The following is a 25071-nucleotide window of genomic DNA, read 5'->3' as shown; positions in this document are numbered from 1 at the left end:
TTAAGACATCAAATATAACTAAAAAACTGGAAGTTTATTTTTTGCAGCAATGCTCTTACCATAAATATTTCTTTGGAACACTGGGTGAGAATTGTACTAAACGTAGAAGACAGACCTAATTCGACCAAACTCTCCAAGTGAGTCATTTTCTCAGTTTCTGTCTCTTCTCTTGTTTGCTCCAATGTGCTACTTTCTATAAGTCCAAAGCATCTAAATAATCCAAACACAGCATAATTATAGCAATTAAAAACTGGTTTAACATTTTTGGTGGTGATTTCATAAGTTTCTATTGTCTTGTGATAACCATTCAATTTGTACATGGCTCACAAATCAATCATCCTTTTGTAACTTTAGAGGGCGCGGTAATAAATAAATAAAGGTTACAATGAAGAGAGAAACTAAGGTTCTGGAATAGGATAGTCATTTTCTAGAATGTCAGCTAAAGGTTGGGTCTGGGCTACAAGCTCACCTGTCCATAAACTGTAAGACGAAATCCTCAAATTCAGCTGTGGCTGAACAAAGTTCTCGTTCCACCTGTAACATCCCAACATGGAGAAAAATTACAAATCACCTTTGTTTTTTTCTATGAACTAACCAAACTCAATTATTGCCTGCCAAATACATCTAACAATAAATTATTATATTGGATACTGTGAGAAACAGCACCGTAAACATTTATCAATTTAGAACAACTCAATCTGCTACCTTCTAGGAAAGAAAATAAGCAACAATTAACATATGTACAAGGGCCACAAACAAAAGTTAAGCAGCATCTTTACTATAAGTTATAGTTTTCAAACTGCTGGGATAAATGTAAAGGATAGTCTCTCATAACTGGAACATCCAAATAACACAGTCAAGTAACAACATGGTGCAATAAAGAAAAGAGTTCCGAAAGAACAATATCGTAATGAGGAAAATCTCTCTTCATTAGATGCCAATCCCCCTGGATGGATTAAGGTCATTAAATATGAAATGTCCCATTTCGAATCAAAAGTGTAGTTTACCATAATTCAAAAAAGAAGCAGTACAATTAAACAAAGTATGTTCCTAACCTATCGACACAGTTTTGCCACCCTAACAATAGCTTGCTTATGCCAGCAGCGAAGAAGCCTGGAAGGCAGCTATGCTCACCACTATACCACAATTTTTCTTTTTTTTTTTTTTCTGAGACAGAGTCTCGCTCTATTGCCCGGGCTACAGTGCCGTGGCATCAGCCTAGCTCACAGCAACCTCAAACTCCTGGGCTCAAGCAATCCTACTGCCTCAGTCTCCCAAGTAGCTGGGACTACAGCCATGCACCACCATGCAAGGCAATCACAGCAGCAACAAAAATTAATGAATGGGACATGATTAAATTAAAAAGCTTCTGCACAGCCAAAGAAACAGTCCAGAGAATAAACAGACCACCTACAGAATGGGAAAAAATATTTGCATACTACACATCAGATAAAGGACTGATAACAAGAATCTATTTAGAACTCAGGAAAATCAGCAAGAAAAAATCAAACAACCCTATCAAAAAGTGGGCAAATGACATGAATAGAAACTTCTCAAAAGAAGGCCGGGCGCGGTGGCTCACACCTGTAATCCTAGCACTCTGGGAGGCCGAGGCCGGTGGATCGCTCAAGGTCAGGAGTTCGAGACCAGCCTGAGCAAGAGCGAGACCCCGTCTCTACTAAAAAAAAAAATAGAAAGAAATTATATGGACAACTAAAAATATATATAGAAAAATTAGCCGGGCATAGTGGCGCATGCCTGTAGTCCCAGCTACTCGGGAGGCTGAGGCAGTAGGATCACTTAAGCCGAGGAGTCTGAGGTTGCTGTGAGCTAGGCTGACGCCACGGCACTCACTCTAGCCTGGGCAACAAAGTGAGACTCTGTCTCAAAAAAAAAAAAAAAAAAAAGAAGATATAAGAATGGCTAACAAACATATGAAAAAATGCTCAACATCCCTAATCATCAGAGAAATGCAAATCAAAACCACAATGAGATATCATTTAACCCCAGTGAGAATGGCCTTTATCAAAAAAACCCAAAACAACACATGTTGTTGTGAATGTGGAGAGACAGGAACACTAATACACTGCTGGTGGGACTGCAAACTAGTGCAACCCCTGTGGAAAGCATTATGGAGGTATCTTAAACAGATTCAAGTAGACCTGCCATTCGATCCAGCAATCCCATTATTGGGCATATACCCAAAGGAAAAAAGGTCATTCTGTAACAAAGACATATATACCCGAATGTTTATAGCAGCACAATTCACAATAGCAAAGATGTGGAAACAACCCAAATGCCCATCAATACATGATTGGATTAGTAAGCTGTGGTATATGTATGCCATGGAATATTACTCAGCTATAAGGAATAATGAAGATACGACATCTCTATGGTTCTCCTGGAAAGAGTTGGAACCCATTATATTAAGTGAAGTATCCCAAGAATGGAAAAACAAGCATCACATGTACTCACCAGAAAATTGGTTTCCCTGAACATCACCTAAATACACATCTGGGAACGACACCAATCGGATATCAGACTGAGGTGGGGGGGGAAGGGATGGGGGTATGCCTACACAATGAGTGCATTGCACACCGTTTGGGGAATGGTAATGCTTGAAGGCGCTGACTCGCTTGAAGGCGCTGACTCGGGAAGGGGGCTTGGGGAAGGGAGGGATATATACCTACATGATGGGTGCAACGCGCACTATCTGGGGATGAGACACGCCTGGAGCTCTGACTTGGGGGGAAAGGCGGTACATGGGCAACGCATGTAACCTGCAATTCTGTATCCCCCATAACAATAAGATGAAAAAAAAATAATAATAATTACCGCATAGCTAGGTGAAGCCAAGTGTGAGGGGACAAACAGGCAAAGGGTTTTCTTTGTGAGCAGCACGTGCCCACCTAAAACAGAATAGCATATTGCATTTGAGGAACTATGTAGTTTAACAGATTTTTATAAGGATGGGTTGGGGGATTAGAATAGAGATTGACATTGACAAGTGGTTAGCTGGGGTCAGATTGTGAAAGACCTTGAAACCAATATCTGAGAATCTGGCAGGAGATACAAGTTCCAGGAAGAATATTCCAAGGGTTATAAACAGAAGAGTGATATCTTGAGGATTGACTTTAAAGACTACTGTAACTAAAGACCGACTGTATTGGAGATAAGCAAGGCCAAATTTAAGGGAAAAAGAAAAGTAGCTGTCAAACTAATTCAGGTGGAAGAAGACAAGAGGAGTAGTAAAGAGAGAAGGAATTGAAACATTTTGCATGTATTAAAGTTGTAGGATTAATATGTTGGGGCTCAGAAAACAAAACTCCAAAATGAAGGCCTGCCTCAAAAGAAGTTTTTCTCTGGCCTTTCCCTACCCCTCTGTCTCTCAGTCCCATTCTCGCTCAAAGCTAGACACAGAAGCTAGAATCTCTCTTCCCCAAAGTGGGCCACAGGAACCAGAATCCCTTTTCCCCAAAGCTAGTTCTAAATCCTAAAAAAAAAAATCACTGTAAATTTCCTTCTATGTTTCTGTGTAAAAAATGGCCATAAAAAAATCATCTGACCTACCTTCTTTGACTGTAGGCCATAAGACTCCTATTTCGGAGAGAATATTGCCCCACACTCAGAAGGAATGCATGCATGCTCAGAGAGGCCAAGAAGCATCTATACCGATAGGCTTCGGTAAGTTTTAGCATTCAATCTATTGGAATCAGATCATACCCATTTTGTCCAATCATATTTCAATGTAAGTGTCCATACTTTGTTGAATATAACCATAAAAATGGACAATTTCTCCTGTATCTTTGGGTTTTTATTTTGAAAGCTCCCATTTATGCACATTAAATAAATCTGTATGCCTTTTCTCCAGTTAAAAAAAATAATAATAATAAATAAAAAAACAAAAAAAGAAGAAGAAGAAGAAGAAGCCTGGAGAGTGAGTGGCAATGAAATCGCAAAAGGTGTTTTCCACAGCTTGTTGACAATTGAGTATTTTTCCTTGCATGAAGTGGTCCAAAGCCTGGAAGAAGTGGTAGTTGCTGCAAGGTCTGGTGAATGCGGTGGATGACAGAGAGTTTTCCAAGTCCAGCCTCTATAGTTTGAGCAGCATTGTTTGTGCGACATGTGATCCACCACTGTCTTGCAAGACAGTCTTGCCTGTCTCTATTGACCAATTACAGCTGCTTAATCAAAAGCATCCTCATCATTTCGTCCAGCTGGTTGCAGAGGACATTGCTGTGATCAATTGACCACGGTTTCATGAAGCTGTAGTACCAGCACTGAACCACCAAACAAACCCCACTGGCTTTAAATATTCAGTTTTGGACTGTGTTTTGGCACTTCATCTTTATCCAACCCTTGTGCCCAACACTTGCGATTGTCAAAAAGAATCCGTTTTTAATCACACGTAACAACAGTGTAGAAATGGCTCGCCTTTATGTCGTGACAGCAAAGAAAGGCAAGCTTCGGACAATTTCTCTTCTGACGCTTTTTTATTTCATCCATCTATCCAGCTTCTTTACCTTCCGATTGGTTTCAAATGGTCCAATATTGTTGGAATAGTAATATCAAATCTTGCTGCTAGGCTGGTCCGATGGTAATGGGTTATCAGAACTTACTAACATTAGTGTCACTAAAGTTGGTATACAACCCGCCACTGCTAAATTTGGCCAAAAAAACCCCCCAAAAACCAAAAATAACCTTGCTGCTAATTCACATGTAGGTTGAGATGAATTTGCTTCCACTATAGCTTTTAGCTCATCGTTATCCACCTTGGTCTCAGGTTGCCCATGTGGCTCATTTTCAAGAATAAAATCACCAGAAAGGAATTTCTAGAACCATCAACATACTATGTGTTCATTAGCCACACCCTTCCCAAACACTGTGTTGATACTGCAAGCTGTCTGTGCCGCACTGGTTCCACAACGGAACTCATATTCGAAAATAACATAAATTTTTGACTTATCCATGGCTTCACAAAAATTGCTCTAAAAATAAATTTGAAAGATAATCACAAGCTACAGTATGCATCTGAAAGATCGAGGATGTACCTTCACAATAAATATAAAATAAGTTTCCAAGTGAAATGTCAGAGATGTCAACTATCAAACTTAGTGCTTAATTAAGGAAATAGGACATTTTATAATTAGTAACATAATATTACTAACATAAGATGATGGAAAAATAAAACACCATCACCTTGCTTAACAAAATGACAGAAAATTTAAAAATACCCTCAAATGTCAGTTATTTATAAATAAGGGCCGATTTTTTACCCACCTCCTGTGGTGGGTGCTCTGCAGACTACCTTGCCAATGATGGCCTGGCCCTCCATTTATACCAGTCTAGTCACAAAATAGTAATTTTACTTCATAGTCCCTGTCTAAAGTTGTTTCTAAACTATCAAATACTACTATGCATATGCAGTAAGAATTAGAAATTGGTTAGCCCCTTCATATCCAGAAAACATCCTTACTTCTGTGAGGTCATTTCTTTCTTGTAGTACAGATGAACAATCTACTAAAGGCACCAGAGTAGAAAATGTTGCTATAAACTGGAATGTGATCTGTGGGAAGATGCAAAGGATTTCCAACATTAATTACATAATTCTCATTTGAAAGTACAAATATACTGTGAGCTACAATAAATTACCCACATAGATTATCTTGAGGGAGATCGCACAACAATCTTTCTGGATATTCTTCACTTACAATCGAACATTTTAAGTTTCCTCATAATTAACTGGATGTTACTTTAGGAACAACAATATTATAAATTTGTTTTCATGCAGTTACTTAACAGGTTGAAGCAAAACTTTTGTCAAGAGAAGTTATTTGCCTCCCACCTAAAAATGTAACATTAACTAAGGATAAATTAAAAATGCTAATGCAGAAAAGCTAGAGACCAGAGAAAGGGAAGATGAGCAAAGTGGTAAGTCAGAAGATGTGTATAAGTAGAGTCTGGTGTTTTATACACAGTACTTTTCATCATATCCCCTTGTCATCAGTGTGGATGAGGGGCAGAGTAATGATCATACTATGATTTTTACTATCCTTGTTTAAGGAAAATAATAAATATATAATCAGCTTTAAAACATCATATGATCATTAAATGTATACAGGTCATAGCAAATTACTTACAAAGGAAGGCGTTAGATATCAACCATTCACAGATTTAAACTTAGGCATCTACAGATATAATTGCTGTTACCATCAACAGATTTTACACTGAACTATGTTCTAAAGGGTATCTGAATAGAAATTTAAAAGATGTCTATTTACAAAATTATAACTTAAAATTTTTTTAAAAATATTCAGTGTGCTTACCATGCATTTACTAAAGTCATTTGGATCCACCCCAGGCAATGCTCTCATCAACAGAGGTAGCATGTGTGTTGGACCTTCAGGAAACCATCTGCCCCCTGATACCAAACTGCGGGCTACTCCAATTACACAACTTAAAGTAGCTGTGAGCTGGTGAGGTTCTGTTAATGTCTCTAGCGCAGGGTATGTTCTACAGTTTGAAGAACAGAATTTTAAAAGTTTCCAGATAAACATAATGCCATAATACATTAAATATAATAAATTCACAAATTGCATTTTGACTTAAAGGATAACAGTCAGCAGAATACATAATAGTGAAAATCTGCTATCAAAGTTAACAGAATTACAGTAGTCCCCCATTCTGCAGTTTCCGTTTCTGTAGTTTCACTTACTGGAGGTGAACCAGTCTGAAAATATGACAGTATTTTGAGAGAGACAGACAGACACCACCTTCATGTAACTTGTACTACAATATATCGTTATAAGTGTTCTATTTTATTATTATGTATTGTTCTTAATCTTTTTTTTTTTTTTTTTTTTTTTTGAGACAGAGTCTCAACTCTGTTGCCCGGGCTAGAGTGTCATGGCGTCAGCCTAGCTCACAGCAACCTCCAACTCCTGGGTTCAAGCGATCCTCCTGCCTCAGCCTCCTGAGTAGCTGGGACTACAGGCATGTGCCACCATGCCCGGCTAATTTTTTTCTATATATATTTTTAGCTGTCCAGCTAATTTCTTTCTATTTTTAGTAGAGACAGGGTCTCGCTCTTGCTCAGGCTGGTCTCGAACTCCTGACCTCGAGCTATCCGCCCGCCTCGGCCTCCCAGAGTGCTAGGATTACAGGCGTGAGCCACCACACCTGGCCTTTTGTTAATCTCCTACTGTGTCTAATTTATAAATTAAACCTTATCATAGGTATGTGTATATAGGACAAAACATAGTATATATAGGGTTTGGTATTATCCACAGTTTCCAGCATCCACTGGGGGTCTTGGAACATATCCCCCATGGATAAGCAGGGACTGCTGTACACAACTAAAGGAAAGATACACAGACTATTTGTTGCATGTTTCCCCACTCCCCTGCTACCTCATCATCTCTTGCCAGGCACATTCCACTGTGTAAAAGAACATAAACCAGCAGAGGGTGCATTGTTTCAGTCATGTTAATCCACATTATACTAAACTAACGGTCAGTCAGTAATTATTAGAATTCAGAAATAACAAGGTACAAATATTCCACTCTTCCCTTTTATAGGAAAAACTATCTTACTAAAATACTGAAATTTCTCCCATTTTATACTTCCTTAACAAGTTGTATTTTAAAATTACAAATCAGTTATCAGAAATATATGAGAATATTCCTGACACTAGAAATAAGCCAGGGGAATAAGACAAATGCAATCCTGATACTAAGTGTTTAGGAATCAAGAACATTGACTCTTTTCTTCTTCTTTTTTCATTTTGAACATTCACTCTTTAACTCAGCGATTTCACTTCTGAAAATCTACCTCATAGAGGGCAAAAATCTAAATGCCGGCATTTTAAATCCCATGTATATAGACAATGTAAACAATAAGAGAAATTTCATTATATATTAAGTGGGAAAAAGAAGGATTTATAACTAAGGATAAAAAAACAACCAAATCTATGCTTATATTGAAAGATGGAAAAAACATACCAAACTCTTAAACAGAGGCTGTCTTGGAGACGTAAAACTAAATGTTTAAAATTTTTTCTACATTTTCAGTTTTTAAGAGAGTTTTGCTTTCATAAAAGAAAAAAATCTTCAAAAGTCATGCCACTTCAAAGCAGCACAAAACTACAATTGAAATTCTCAAAAAAAAGGTCACTGTATTATCATTTTTGTATATCAAATATTTATCTTGGCCAAGCATTCAGTATCACTCAATATGCTGACGTTAAATTTGTCCAAAAATTGAGGACTAAAGAAAAATGTGATGAGTATCTGTATTTATGAGCTTTTTCCTTCTTCTAAAAATATATCTTACTATTCATAATCAATCAGCTAAAAAACACTGATATAAGGCAAACCAAAGGGGAAGTAAAGAAACATCAAAACACCCTAAACTTCAAAATTTTCATTATGTATGACTGTCAGCTTCTGGGACCCCATGGAAGCTAAGTAGCAAAGAACACTGGAATCTGAAGGGAGGAAAGCACCTATCTTCCCCACCCCATTTCCTAATTTATAGGTGTTGGAAGAGTTTCAGTGCCTCAAGATACGTACACAAAAATAGGAGAGGTTGAGACAGTGAGATACAACCTAACTTGAATATTTACGGCAGGGGAAGATAGCATAAGCAACTGAAATTTACAGATAATGGAGCCCATTTTTAGGTCAAGATCTTGAAAAGGGTACCCACCCTTCCCCAAGTAAATGTGACCAATACTTACCCTGTCTCAACAGTGAGCCAGAAATTAGGATATAGTCCTGATTCTACCACTAAGGACCTTTCACATATTTTATGGAATTCAATTGCTAGATCCCTCTGGGCTCAAAGAACTAACATTATTCCTCTACTTCTACTCTAAATATCTAACAAAGATATTTAGAGATAGATAGGTATTTAGAGAATGCTCAAGTTCAGACAGCAGAGGAAGCAGAGGCATAACAAAAAGCTTATGTTAATTTGCTCTTAAACATTCAAATTAAGAGTAGCTCTCTCTCAGTAAACACACGATGCCTATATCGTGACAGTGGCTTGGCAAGTAGAGAGCCATTTTCATTACTGTTTCAACATACAAAACGAAATGAATGCAAAAAAATGTACACTGTAAAAACAATATACCTAAGATTATAGAATACATGAAAATAATAAAGACAATTAAATTTTCTTCTATATCACCAATTCTAAGAAATAGAAACCAAAAACCACTTAAACTGCCATGTTCTCAATACTTAGTGACATTAGCCTACATTTTGATTTAATAAATAAATGAATAAAAAAAAGTTTTTAAATATCAAAAAGAACCCCCAAACTAGCTAGATTTTAATTTATAAGCAAACAATTTTGGCAACTAAAACATCCATATGTTACAAAACATTTATGTTACGCATTTTATTTCAATTTCCTTTTTCTCTCCTATAAACCTTCATCAAGTTACCCATCATTATGCTAAAATGTCCTACCTCTCCTCTAGGAACAGGAATAAGCACCAAAAAAGCAAATCAGAAGCCACAGATAAGAAAAGAGAATCAAGTAGAACAGAGGAGGAGAGGGAACAGATGACAAGAATAACCTAGCAATGGCTGAGGCTTCAATAAAACACACACACACTCACCTTTCAAGTACAGGGGGTATTACTAACTCAGGTCTCATGAGTGCAAGATTCTGCAGAGCCTGGGCTGCTTCTAGACTACCAGTTTTACTAAACATAGCCAAGAGGACAGGCTGAATAATGCATTGTACAAAGTCTGTAACATCTTGATCAGTAAGCTTATGGCTATCAGGCACAGGAGTTAACCAAGAGGGTTTCTTGTATCTTTCACGATGCAATCTTCTAACAACACTGTTTGGCAACCGCTGAAGTAGTTTCATTAACTTGTTCTGGGAACAAAGAAGCAAAAAGTTCTAAGTAGGTTCTGCTTGCCCACATAGATACATACATGGTTCCTTCCTCTCCACCCTCTCAAGAAAATATTTTTAAAATAACAACTTTTTATAGCTGAGCTGCTAACTGTAAAAAACAAAAAATTAAATTAATAAATAAATAAAAATAACAACTTTTATTATCTACTTACAAAGACCTGCCCGGCATAACTAAATAGAATGAAACATTCTTACCAATTAAGTATTCATAATAATTAATGAAGATGAATTTCAAATTCTAGTTTTAAAAGAATTTCTAAATTTTCTATTACATGAAAAGCCATTTGAACTGGGCAACTGAACAACAACAAAAACAGTTGACACAATAAAACTGAAAAGATGGTTCTATGCTTTTGTGGCATTTTTGTTTACCATTTATTTGTCCAAAATGTGGCATTTTGCCTCCGGTTACCACATCAGGATTGTCTTACTTTATTTCTGTATGTTCTAGAACACAGTAACCTTAATTTGCATGCATTCACTTACACACAGCCAAAGCTAAGACAGAAAATGTATTACAGATCACACAATATGCAACAGTTAAGTCTGACTTTTAAAAATTTCAAACCCTACAGTGCAAAATCAACATACTCACCAGCCAGCGCCCATTATTTGAAGGATGATAAAAAGATGTGATGCTGTTAAACAAACCAGCCAAGTGTTTTTGCACTAGCTTACTTGGTCCACCCTGTCCAGATAAAAGAGTAAAAATGTCAGTACTCACATCATACTGCAAAAATGAAGGAGTCAACAGGACCAAGCCTATACTATACGTAAATCTCTAATGTGGTTCATATCCATCTTGCTGACAAAAATCAATTCTACCTCTAAGAGTCAAAAACAATTCTCTGATGAACTTCATGCAAATCAATTCAAAATATTCTACTAAAAATAAAGGTAACTTACTAAAACCAAATTAGAAAATTGAAAAGATATCTTAGGATAACAGTATATTTTACTGTTCTGCAGTCAAATACGTTAGATACTAATATTTATCGCTAAGATTATCATCTTAAAATAACCAAGAATGGTAACATCAGGCAAAAAAGCATTCCTTAAATGACCCAATAAGTGAATTTCTTATTGTATGAAATGGAGAGGGGAGATTTACATAAATGCATTCAAATATTTTACGATTACCTCTAAATGTTTAAAATTATTAAATTTGTTATACTTGATCACATTTTGACTCAAAAGAAACAAATTTTTATTTCTTGATCTATTGCCAAAACAAACAAACAAAACAACCAACCAAACAACAAAATAACCTGAGAGAAAAATGAAGAAAAAAGCTAGTTTTCATCTTATCAAAGTTGAACAGCCCTGGGATAAAGGACTACAACTTGGCCTTGAAACCTCCTATCTGTCTCATGATGATCTTTCAAGAAACAGCACAGACCTAAGACAAAATGTCAAATTACATTAGGACTACACCTTCCTGCTAAAATGAAATCTACTTACATGTTTCCCACTCTATAATTCCATAACAAAATACTCACAAAATTTTCAGAATTCTAACATAATTAGCATTATTGACTTTTATTATATTTTCACATTTAACACAAAATGAAGCTGCCAATGAGAACTGCGTGGGAAAGCAAAGTTAACTCAAATAAGGCTGATATTAATCACTGTCTAATTCTGTAGCCCCCCCCCCCCAAAAAACCAATTTTAACTGACTGTATATATAAGATAATAAACATCCAAATGTTTTTGCTATTATTTGAGATTAGGGGGAAATGGGATTTTCTCTCTGTTTGATACTGAGATGGGAAAAACAAAGGGAGCTTAAATTTCCTTTGTTTTACCTTAGAATGAAATTTAAGAGGTAAACTTCTAACAACCATTCTGTCTTTTCCACATAAACATACTAATGTCAAACAATAATAATTTAAGGAGACAGATATAGAAGCAATATATGAATGATAAGCCAGAAAATAATAACGTTAACATAAAGTTGTTCTAATATTCATTTTTGAAAGAGGGCATTGAAATCTAAGCTTTTGGGTATATTTTTAATTTTCCTTCAATGATGTCAGTAAAATAATCCTTCACATTTCTCTCTTCATTAAGATTACTTGGTTAATAAGCTTTGTGCTCAGTATATTTTATGTGAACATTAACAGTGAATGAGTAATGGAACATCTGAGCATATGCAAAACTGAGTTCTAATCCCATCTTGGGAAAGTCCTTTTATCTACAAGTCTGGTTCCTTGTCTATAAAAATGTTAGACATTCTGAATCCCTCAAAACTCTAAATTTTTGACTCTTTGTTTTAGGTCCTTTGGTTAGGGAGATTTACAAATGATATGAACTACCTTTTAGATCTGATAAACATGAGCTTACTAAATCAGAACATGTCCACGAATCAAGTCACCAACTAAGCCACTAATATGAACTTCCGTGATTATTCAGAATTTTTATACAATTAACACAAAATAGAGAAGACATATAAAAACAAATATAATGCATTACAAACCATCATGGCAGTGATCCATATTACAGCATGTCCTATATCATAAGCATTTGTTAAAAATCTTGGGACTAACACTTGACTGCTTCCCACTGGGAGGTTCAAGCTTCTCAGAATTCTCGTAAATATCTTTAAAAAGAAAAAAAGAATAAATATTTACAGGTACCAAAATAATTCTTTAAATAAGTGTTGTATATTAATGTTATTGAATATATTTGAGAATTTTTAAGCAAAATAATATACTGTTTAGTAACTTGCTGTATTCTTTAAAAATTACACATAAACATCAATAGATGCAATGTATGACACTCTGAGGTCACAGGCACAAGGATATGTACCCAAAAACCAAGCAAATAAGACATTTATAGTTAAACATAAAAAGGCAAAATATAGATGTTGTGGTTAAATATGAAATATTCTGCCTTCTTTCTGCTCCCTAAATACACATAAATTCTTTTTCCTATGCTCCTATTCCATGGCAAGGTTGCACAACAGCACCAACCTAGATGCAAATATTTTCTAGCAAGTTACTTTCCCTCTCAAACATTCTTTTGGCCAGGCATTGTGGCTCAAGCCTGAAATCCTAGGACTCTGGGAGGCTGTGGTGGGAGGACTGCTTGAGCTCAGGAGTTCGAGACCAGCATCAGCCAAGAGCGAGACCCCATCTCTACTAAAAATAGAAAAAATTAGCTGGGCATGATGGCAAGCGCCTGTAGTCCCAGGTACTCAGGAGGCTGAGACAGGAGGATCACTTGAGCCCAGGAGTTGGCGGCTGCTGTGAGCTAGGCTGACACCATGGCACTCTAGCCCCAGCAACAGAGCGAGACTCTGTCTCAAAAAAAATTATTTCTCATTTTTATGGTGTGTGTAACTCTCAAAATTTTAATGTTGACTTGATTTTCTTCCTTAAGAATTTGTATTTTAATCAATCACTTAATAATTGCATCTTACAATCAAATTTATATTTTATTGTATTCTTTTTAAGGGATGGGAGTGTTGGTATATTGCCCAGGATGGTCTCACTAACTCCTAGCCTGAAGCAATCCTCCCACTTCAGCTTCCCTTTGTTTTTTCCCCTGGAGACAGTCTCACTCTGTTGCCCAGGCTAGAGTGCTGTGGCATCAGCCTAGCTCACAGCAACCTCAAACTCCTGGGCTCAAGCAATCCTTCTGCCTCAGGCTCCCACATAGCTGGGACTACAGGCATGCGCCACCATGCCCGGCTAATTTTTTCTATATATTTTTAGCTGTCCAGCTAATTTCTTTCTATTTTTTAGTGGAGACGGGGTCTCACTCTTGCTCAGGCTGGTCCTGAACTCCTGACCTCAAGCAGTCCTCCCGCCTCGGCCTCCCAGAGTGCTGTGATTACAGGCGTCCACCTCAGCTTCCTGCATATAAATTTCTATTTTAAAACTATCACGGCCGGGCGCGGTGGCTCACGCCTGTAATCCTAGCTCTCTGGGAGGCCGAGGTGGGCGGATCGTTTGAGCTCAGGAGTTCGAGACCAGCCTGAGCAAGAGCGAGACCCCATCTCTACTAAAAATAGAAAGAAATTATCTGGCCAACTAAAATATATATAGAAAAATTAGCCGGGCATGGTGGCGCATGCCTGTAGTCCCAGCTACTCGGGAGGCTGAGACAGGAGGATCGCTTGAGCCCAGGAGTTTGAGGTTGCTGTGAGCTAGGCTGACGCCACGGCACTCACTCTAGCCTGGGCAACAGAGTGAGACTCTGTCTCAAAAAAAAAAAAAAAAAAAAAAAAAAAACTATCACGATTAATAGGTAGGGGCCCAAAGATGGGGAAAAATGAATTCTCCTCCTCAATTAGTTTCTAATGGCCAACAAGAGAGGAAGATAGCACAAGCAAAGGCAAACAAAGCATTTGACTTTGGCTGCTCCCCAACCCTGCTCTAATGTCACCTAGATTCCCCCACCCCACCCCACCCCGAAGCGCCACAAGTTATTCCACTGCCAGTGAAATACTGAAGATGCAATTTTAAGCAACACTACACCTAGAGACATTCTAGCTTATTTACTCTAGGAAAATATATAATGTGATCTAAAAAGTAGACAACACTCAAGAGTGGCAATCAAATACAATACACAAAACTTGCTGGAAGGTATGAATATATCATACCCTTAATAATATACTTAGTACTTCCCAAATTACTCACTCCGAAAATTACAGTTCATGTCCTACATAGGTAAGACAAAACCCACACACTTATGATAGCTTGACATGTTCAAATTATCTTTTGAAAATAAAGGACCCATCCCTGTAAATTATTTATATATGTTTTTCCTAATGTTCCAAAAATATTTTATGTGGCATCTGGAATTAGCATACAAAAACACTTCTCCTTTATGACATAAAGTTGATGTCAGTGCTGTTGTATGTATGTTCACATGTTCTTAATTACCTTTGGTACATATGGATCCCAATCTATGTACCCTATATTATCTGTAGCCAATCGAGCAAAGAGATTTACTAGTTGCTGAAAGTAAACAAAAAAAGACAAAATAAATACATTCATTGCTTTTAAGTATCACAGTCATGTTCCTTATCCATTTGTTCTTTTCAGCAATCACTGTACAATTTAATTTAATATACAGTTTATGACTTTTTTTCAAAACTTCCAAATTTAAGTTCTGATTCATGTTACACATTTTAGAATTAACTGCAGTTGAAATACTTCTATAAAGTAAAATGACAAAGCACCATACCCAATGCAGACAGAAAAGGAAATTTTAATTGAACAAATATGCAGAAACATCCATTACGGGTCCAACACCATGCTAGTGTAGGTACCCAAAAAATAAATTAATTAATAAACAAGGTCTAACATTTCATGCATTTCACAATAACATGCTTATACAAACCAAAATAAGTGTCTACTTTTGTTAGAATATACAATAAAATAAAAATAAAATAAAATAAATAAAAGAAATTGCTCATAACATTGCTAACAGCCAATTCTAAGGAACTCAGATATCTGTTTATCTCCAAAGTGAAAAACAGAGAACAAAAAAAAAGGGGGATACTCACCCCCTCCCACTGTGGGAGATTTTGCACTGAAACCCAAAGGCCAATTAATTCATCAAACCAAAGTCTGAAGAAGAAAAATGTTGTTATGAATAGCAAGTGATTATAGAAAGTGGTTCAAAGCCAGGTATCCTTTGTATTTTTTAAATCTATTATTCTTACTGATAACTACACAACCTAGAAAAAATAATACTAAAAGTTACAAACTTAACAGAACGAAAGAGTATTTCTTATTGAATATTCCCTTTCCAATTTATTTATGCTAAAAAATGTGATCTCACCTATTAAACTACTTATTAAATAATTATTGTCTATTCCTATTTAACAACTGTTTACAATTTTCTTCTTCCTCTCCCCTGCCTTTATCCCTTTATCTGTGTTCTTGTTACTAGCTGTTCTGGTTCTTTCTCTCCTAATTTCTTAAATTAAAACCCTCAATTTATTTGGCTGGTCATACAAGTATTATTCCCTCTTTATTTACAATCTTATGTTTAACTGTTTCAGCCTTCATATACTTCAGGTATAATAAAAATAATAACTTGAGTTTGCAAATTTTTTTTTAACTTATTGCTTTACTAGTTTGTACATCTTTATTTCCTGCTGTATTCTAGAATTTGTCAAAATATGTATATACTTACTTAAAACCTTTATGATGAAGTTCTGGAGGAAGGGAGGTAGGAAGAAATATTTCAAAATAAGTGATGGCCTTTTGCATTGTTACATCAAAAGGGCACATTAAAGGCCGCCATTCTTCTAGCATCTCAGCTGTGGCATCTGCTGGAAAATATCTAATAAAAAAGAAGGTTTTCATGTATGATCATTGCCTAAAAGCTCTACAAAGCAATATATGACTGACAAAAAGGGGGAGGCGGGGAATGAATTTCAAAAGATACAACATACTCTACAAATGTCATACTAGCCCACAATAAACACATTTTCACAACACTAAAATAAATACCCCATCACACTTAGGATAAGGCAAATTCTCCTCTTGTCTGAGGGAATTTTTTTAAATGTGAAAATGTTGATAAAACTCAGATAAAATACAGTCACTGAAATCACCTACAAAGGTAAATATGGTGGTTGTTTTACTACCTTTGTGATATGTAATAGCAATTGGAAAAAATCTCATCATGTAGAATTCAGTCTACATAAGAAAAGCATAATTGTCAAGTAAGAAAGAGAACATCAGGAATCTCTAGCCACCTTTGGATAAACCATTTACCGTCACTGGACCACAGAGTCCTCCTGCATACAAGAAAGGACTGTTACAAGAGAGGACTGGACTAGATGATCTAGTCCTACAGGCTCTAATATTCTGCAACTCTATGAAGTGGGCAAGAGTGTCCCTGGGATAGAGGAGATTTGCAAAATTAAAAGTGTGCATTCACACACAAATGAAGGTAAATGGATAAAGAGGACACATGTATAATTACTAAATACACCTTTAAGAAGTTTATTTTATTTATTTTTTTAAAGAGGCAAGGTCTCACTATGTTGCCAGGCTAGACTCAAACTCCTGGACCCAGGTGATCCTCCCACCTTAGCCTCACAAGTTGCTGGGACTACAGATGCGCCCAGCCTTAAGAGGTTAAACGCATTAACTGCCAAGTGAGTTGTATTTAACTAGTTTTGAGCCTGGGGCCATATGAAGCAAAACTTGAGCAAAACCCTGCAGTTGGTTTGTGAAAATCTTACTTGTTAATGTTTTTACTGTTACAATTAATATTGACAATTTAATTTTTAAAAGGAGGATTAAATCAATAGAAGTCAATGACAAATTTTTCATTAAATTAGAAAGGATCATTGTGTTTTCAACGCTTTTATTCTATTTTTGTAATAATATACCGTGGCCCCAAGGAAAAAATTTTTTTTCTAGTGTAGCAGTCAATGTGTTGAAATGAGCAACAGCATATGAGAAGTTCTGATTCTTCCCAAAGAAGCTGGGAAACTCCTTCAAATCCACTTACAAGTTTGGCCTACACATCATATTATTAATCCAACTATATCTTAATATACCTGTGTTAATTAAACTCACACTGCACTACTTCCCATGAAAAATAAAATTACATTTCTGGGAATACTTTTCTTGAATTCACAAAGCATTATGTGCCAGGTCCTTGTGTATCAGGCTGGAATTTAAAAAAACAAAAACAAACTATGTTCCACCTTCAAGAATCTCATCCATCCCCCTTCTTAACTTTTCTGAGTCAACTGTTAGCCTAGTAATCCAAAATAAAAACGTGGGGTTTCTATGAATTACCTAGGAGCCAGAAAGTACCTCAGTAATAATCAAGTTTCCGGTGAAGAAACACAGACTAAGAGGGTAGCACAAAATTACACTGCTCATTCGTGGTTTATGACTCAGGTTAGATCTTAAGCCTCCCATGAGGGAGGTATCTCATGTTCCAAAAGTACATTTGCCCAAGACTGAGTAGTATAGCGGGTCAGCAATAAATATCTCATTTGCTGAATAATTTACTTATTAAATAAGACTCATATTACAAGCATATGATAAATATAGTAGGGTTTTCCATTCAAAAGTATTCACTGCATCCACAGCATCTCAACAGTTTTAGAATAGCCTGATGATAGGAACAACAAAACAGTTCAATGACATAAAATTGAACTATTTCAGTTCTATTCATATTCATCTTTAATCATAAGACTATGGAACATTTAAAGTTAAACATTCTATTGAAAGAAAACATAGTAGATGGAACAGCTGGAGCAGAAGAACTTGGCAGTGACCGACAAGGACCCCCTGGAGCCGGCTGTGGTGGATGTCTTTGATTAATCCTGGCACTTGGTAGCCCAGGAGTGTCCCAGCATCCCAGCTACTTGTTATGGCTCAAGCTGCCACAAGGCTTTTCTGTCACCTCTTTCATCTCTCACCTTGGCCCAGTCTTTGCCTTAAGCTGACTTAGCAGGGTCTTTCTTGATTGGATCCACACATTGTTTTTCTAGATTCCTGCCTTGCTCCCTGTTGCCTTCAAACCATGGAAAGGCTGGGGCTGAGTCCTGCTCAGGCCTTTACTGTCTGAATAAATCAGGCACTTGATCTGGCTGTAGCCCAGGCCTGCAGTGAACTCCTCCCACCCCAAAAAAGAAAACACAGTAGAAAAAAAATATGGACCATCTTCTTAGCATTACTCATATTTTTAACCTGATTAACAAATAACAATACTCTAGGAAAATCTTTCAAATAAGGCAATTGTATATAATGTGGTATTATTTTATAATGGGTGACTTTAAAATTTCTAAACTTACGAATGAAATCTGAGAAACATGCTCACGCCTGTAATCCCAGCACTTCAGGAGACAGGCAGGAAGATAGCTTGAGGCCAAGAGTTCAAAACTAGCCTGGGCAACATAGTGAGATCCCGTCTCTACAAAAAATTAAAATAACTTATCCAGGCATAGTGGTATGCACCTGTAGTCCCAGCTACTTGGGAGGGTGAGGCAGGAGGATCACTTAAGCCTAGGAGTTTGAGGCTACAGTGAGCTATGATTGTGCCACTGCACTCCAGCCTGGGCAACAGAGTGAGACTGTTGTCTCTAAAAAAAATGAAAATTAAAAAAAAAAAAAAAAGACATCTGAAAAATTCAATTCAAGAGTTAGAAATGGTATGTTGTGACTAACATCACAATGTCAGAAAGTATTTACACCTTTAATTTCCTCTTCAAATCACACTAAAGATGGGGACAAACAAAAAGAGGCTTTATAAACTGAGAAGTTACTTACGGTCGGCAGCTTTTCACGAGTGTTTTCAGAACATTTTCTACGGAACTGGGGCAGGGGGAAGAAAGCCATTTGATAAATTAGACTGGTATGTTTTAAGAACACATCTAATTCAATAAATAAACATTTCTAAGATATGCTCGTACATTCAGATATTATCTGTTTACAAGTAATAACTAATCCTTCTCTTTCATACAGACTTTCAAGGATTAAGTACCTAAACTTCTTAATCTACTCTTTCCTTCATGTTCATTTTGCTCTCTCTGCTATGAACTAATGGGAAGAAAACATTACACTGGGGAAAGGATGAAATCTTTTCAATCTTTACAAAGTAGGCAGCAACAACCATACTTATCAATGCATGAACAACTATACTCAAGTGGCTTAAATTTCCAAATAACAATTTTTACTGAGTGCTTTTATATCAAAATACAAGCAGTAGACATACCAAACTCTGGTGTGTTTCTATCAGCAGCTGCCACAGTTAGTTTTCATATCAATTGATGAGAGTTCTATCACCTTCCAAGGCACTTTATTGCCAGCAACAATCATCAAAAAGAGCAATAGTCATCTCTTTGACCAGCTACTTACAAAGTTAGCTGAATAACATTTAAAACTGTAACTTATTTTCCAACCTGTAGGTGCCTCGAATGAATATAGCGGACCAACACAAAATTTTGTGTATGAATTTATCATCATTTCTGTTTTTATGAAAAGGCTAATGTGTACTGGTTTAACACATGACCAGAATGGAATATTTCAATTATTAACTAGATATGACAGTCAAAAGAGTTAAGTGCAAACAAACAAAATAAATAAAGGGGCATTATGTAATTGTCAACTGGAATTTTAAAATATATGTATGACTACTTACAGTATGATGTGTATAAGTAAAAATAAAGTCCCCAAATCTCAGGGAAAAAAGAAAGAAAAGAAAAGAAAAGAAAAGAAAAGAAAAGAAAAGAAAAGAAAAGAAAAGAAAAGAAAAGAAAAGAAGGGGGAAAGGGTAAATTTCAGGCACCTGACACTTTCTTATTAAGCTTCTTGAAATTCTTAAGTCCAAAAGTCTATCCAACTTCTCTGAAAGCTTAAGAACTAATCTGCAAAGAAATTCCAAGGAATAACACAAAGCAATCTCAGCACAAGTAATCAATATATTATATAATCAAGAGAAAAAACTATAATCTCCTTACTTGGAGCAGTAGGAATCCTCTTTAATTTCAAAACTACTCAGAGAAAAATTAACTGAAGAGGAAACCAGACTACACTCATGTGATGAATTCTAAAGTAAAAAAGAGGGCCACACGGCCAGAGGGCCATCATAAAGCATTCTCTCTGATCATCTGAGAGAGGTTCTACTTTCTCTCACAAAAAACGGTAAGCAATTCAGAAACACCATTTCTAAGTTTGCTGCGTAAAAAAGGGGCAAACTTCTTTCCAACTACATTTAAAGCTCCCTGACAACCACAACTGTGATTTTTACTTCTGAGGCATTTCCAAAGTGCTTATTACACAGCTATGTGTTCATATATATATTTCTTTAGCTATCTATTTCCTTATGATATTTAATAAACATGTTATATCAGGGCAACAAAGAGCACAGATCTTGGGTCTTTTAGTTTGAAGACTCTCATTTAGTAACAAATTAATAAAATTAACAGCCAAAGTTAAAGACCCATCCAGTTTCAAACTACATATAGCTCAATTTAAATGCAGATTATTAGAAAAGTAATTCTAAAATGGTAAATTATCTGTCAATGGAAATAAGCAGAAGATACATAATTCTACCAGTCCCTAAAGTTTATGTTCTTAGTAACTTTACATTTATTTTACTGGTTTTGTGGCAACTCCTTTGAGAGACAGTGCTACACAGAAAATCTGCTTTTTTCACTCAGTAATTTTCCTATATCAACAAACTTTCACATTATGTCAAAAATGAGTCTAGAAAACAAGTCTTAAAAGGCTATAAAGCTACAAGTTCTCTCCAGTTCCCTTCACTCTTCAGAAGAATAAGGAGTTAATCACAACACTTCATAGCATCACTTCACTCATTACAGGATCAGAGTATGTGGGAATGTGATTTAGTTCATCTAAAAGTCAATTTCAACACCTTCTTAAATATAAGGCCTGTACCATTGGGTTTATGCTCTTTATTCAGAAAAGGGTACAATCTCTCTAACCTGTGGTATCTGTATAGTGACCTTTTGTGATTCTTGTAATCTCTCAAGATGAAGGGAACAATGTTTCTGTTTAAAAATAAAATGAAAGGTTAAGGCTAGATGCTACTAGACTATATTTTTCACTAATTTTTAGAGGGAGTGAATAATCACTACATACTTTCCAATTGTTGGAAATTTATCATATTAAAGTGGTAACAATTCAAAACACTTTTTTTTTTTTTTTTTTTTTTTCTTAAAAACCAAAAGGGATCTACAGGATCTACAGAGTGACTAAGCTTTGGTTGGGTTTTCTCATACCCTATTTCCTCTTAGAAAAGGTATGTTAAGTTGAAAAAGATAGCCATCATAGAGCATGTAATGGTTTACAGTTTGAGATTACAGTCAGACCTGAATTTGAATACCAGTTCTACTACTCCCTAGTAGTGTAATGATATAGCTCAGTTTTTTCATCAATATGAGCAATAATACCTACCTCTCATAGAGCTGTTAACAAAAATTAAATGAGATAATGTATAGAAAGCAGTTGTGTGGCCCAGAATTAAGGACAATAAATGTTAATTATTATTTCATACTTAGCCAAAATAAACTATATTTACAATTTTCTTAAGAACTGAAATTTTGTGCTGACTTTGCTTTCACATTGATTCTATTGCCCTTGAGTTGCTATTAATTTATGATTTCGGATATCATATCAAAATAGGAAATTCCTCCCAAACCACCACCTTATTATTATATTAAGGGCAGAAAGTGAGTTCTTGTCCCAGTTCTTAAGCTCTTGTTCCAGTTTCAACCAATGGCTCTGTATGAATTTTCTTCTCTGGGCCTCAATTTCCTTATGATGACATTTCTTATGATGATATTAATAAAGTAAATGCCAAATATGTAGCAGATAAGCCTGAGGAACAGCAATAGCCTTAGCCTCTAGTTACTCTACTTACTGAAGATAGTGAACTTATATAATCTTGGGAGGTTTATGCCTCCTGCCTCCTTGGCCTTATGTAACTATCAGGACAATATTCACTTCTAAACCATAGAAATGTACAGCAAATGGTACATTCAAGATGAGAGCAAACTGGACTGCTCATAGCCAGAAGTACTTACTTAAAGCTTCACTTGACAATTCTTGAATTAAAACTTAACTTCAGAATAATCCTATTTAATTTTTCATAAATCAGCTGGGAAACTGTAACAATGCCATATTCTGTATATATCTGCCTTAAATCCCCTTATAATTTAATGGTAACTGCTTATACAGTATTTTTCTTAAGCATGTGCCAACATTTCACCTAAAAGTCAGTTTTACCTGCTTTCTCTAAATCTAAACAGATCCACCATAAGTCAGTCAAACATTATCCATCTTATATCTAATCCTCAAAATCTAATATTATTGCTCAGTTAAATTATTAAGTAGTCATTTTCTCATACCCACTACACTCAAAATTAGGGTTAAGATAATTTCACCATTAAGAAAGGTATAAATAAATTTTCACCACTGATGCAGCATTAACATTGGCTTTTCATTAAAATTACTTAAAAAAAAGTATACCTTTATTGAAAATGCTAAGAAATTATAGTAATCCTTACTACTCATGTAAAAAGAGCATGCACAATTGCTTTAAATGATGACAAGTCTGAGCAATTTGAACCAAATATTTTTTAAAATTGCTTTAAAAAGATCAGTTTTTAAAGAAAGATCATTATAACACACAGACAACTTTTGGAGGACACATTATCAAAATCATTAATAAAAATCAACCACATATTCTCTAATTTCCAAATAATAGTAGAATATTTTAAAGAACAGCACAGACGCAATGGCTCACATCTGGGAGGCCAAAGGAAGAGAGCTGCTTGAGCTCAGGAGTTTGAGAACAGTCTGAGTAGGAATCAGATTCCGTCTCCACTAAACAGAAAAATTAGTCAGGCGTCATAAGGCATACCTATAGTCCCAGCTACCTGGGAGGTTAAGAGAGGAAGATTGCTTGGGCCCGGGAGTTGGAGGTTGCAGTGAACTATGATGACGCCACTACACTCTACCCAGGATGCCAGAGCAGGACTGTCTCAAAAATAAAAAAGCAAATAAAATGTTCCTCAAATAATACATTAAAAATCATTGCAAATATCGTATTAATAATCATTGCTTATTAACAAAATAACTATAAAAACTATTTTAAATTTCAATGGGTCCTCAGAAATTAACTTCCATCATTTCATTATCATGTTAAATTCTGTACTAGAGATCATTCATGAGCTGCTAGTAGTAACTTAAGCTGAGGAATGTTATCATATGTGCCAAGAAACCCCAAAAAGATGTCTATTAAATAGAACATGGCCTTTTGATGCAGTGAATGGGGACAGGGGAGGACAAAGCATTTAACTGTATCTTAAAGATAAGAGTACCAATTCAAATGGCCCTTTGATAGATCAATAAAGATCAAGAACAAGTACCAAAAAAAGAAGATATCAAATTTCTGCAGAGGCAGATTAATATGAAAAGTGAAAGTATATTATAAGATACCCTTAGAACAGTAAATATAAAAGAAAAATAAATACTAAGAAAAAAAATTTAGAAAAATAGTAAATAAGTTATATACGTCCAAACTATTCATGATGAAAATATGCAAACTATTATCACCACCCACAAAAATTAAATTAGTGGTAATAAAACTAAACAGATTTATAAACACAGCAATTCAAATATGAACTGTCCATGCCCATTTGTAAAAACTGTCTATGCATAACTCCTCTACATTTGGTGAGTAGTGCTGCCTATATTTGTAACATGAAATATGCTACTGAAAGTAAGTATATGGGACACTGTTTTATGAAATAAAACCATGCCCATAAAATTCATAAGCTTCTTTTATAAAGTAAACAACAACAAAAAAAATAAAGTAAACAACAGTCAATTCTTACATTGCCAGTGTCAAGTTCACAATTATCCTCTTTCCAATTTTGCTTTTTTGATTACATAAAAAGCCCTACAAATTACTTCTCCAGTAGAAAGTAGAAACAGAGGAGAGTGAAAAGGGTCTTCTGTGCCTGAGGCAAAAAGGCAGACAGAAAGAAGAAAGGCAGGGAGAGAAAAACAGAAGAAACACAAGGGTAGGAGATGGGATAAGGAAAGAGAAAAGGAAGAAAAAAGGAAGAAGGGAAGGGAGATGAAAGTTGATCATCTTTGCTCCAAACAACAGAACTAGCTTTTAAAATCATGTTGAAATACACGGCGCCCTAAGCAGGACAATAACGAAAAATACATAAGACACATGAGTTTAAGATTTGAAAGATAAACAGTTAACAAATCAAGCGAACTTTTATTCTTGATTATAAAAATAGTATTCTAAAAATAGTACAGAAATACATGTAGTCAGGTGACAAAACTATTTCACAATGTGTCAGAATATATTCAAGATGATAATACTCAAAACAAAATAATTTATTTTTGCCACTGAGTATAGGTAGTGAGTATAAATAGGTAATATTATCTGTGAATTTCATTTTAGAATAGGTAATTACCAAATGCAAAATGGAGTGCTGAGTCTGTTAAGAGTTGAGTCACTGCTTTAAATCAAGCAACAATTTCAGCAGAGTCATGATGTCTCTTTTAAAGACCAAGAAAAAAAAAAAAAGACCAAGAACAGCCAAAGTGAAACTTCTAAAAGAAAGGATGACGGTGCCACTTCAGGAAGAGACATGGTAAG

General features: G+C 35.7%; 1 protein-coding gene across 1 annotated transcript in view; it reads right to left on the bottom strand.

Moving 5' to 3' along the window:
- PSME4 (proteasome activator subunit 4) overlaps positions 1-25071 on the bottom strand; it is a 99100-nt gene that overhangs the window by 51638 nt on the left and 22391 nt on the right. The window contains exons 4-14 of the mRNA XM_069495253.1: positions 19194-19238; positions 16087-16236; positions 15452-15515; positions 14826-14900; positions 12413-12535; positions 10529-10621; positions 9626-9891; positions 6327-6513; positions 5477-5566; positions 470-534; positions 60-210 (exon numbers count right to left, since the gene is read on the bottom strand). Coding sequence (XP_069351354.1) covers positions 60-210; positions 470-534; positions 5477-5566; positions 6327-6513; positions 9626-9891; positions 10529-10621; positions 12413-12535; positions 14826-14900; positions 15452-15515; positions 16087-16236; positions 19194-19238 — 1309 coding nt within the window. The remainder of the gene's footprint in view (positions 1-59; positions 211-469; positions 535-5476; positions 5567-6326; positions 6514-9625; positions 9892-10528; positions 10622-12412; positions 12536-14825; positions 14901-15451; positions 15516-16086; positions 16237-19193; positions 19239-25071) is intronic.

This window comes from Eulemur rufifrons, chromosome 19 (assembly GCF_041146395.1).
Source record: "Eulemur rufifrons isolate Redbay chromosome 19, OSU_ERuf_1, whole genome shotgun sequence".
In the NCBI taxonomy this organism is placed as follows: Eukaryota; Metazoa; Chordata; class Mammalia; order Primates; family Lemuridae; genus Eulemur; species Eulemur rufifrons.
The sequence above is the reverse complement of the archived record's forward strand: the minus strand, read 5'-3'. Positions and strand labels throughout refer to the sequence as shown.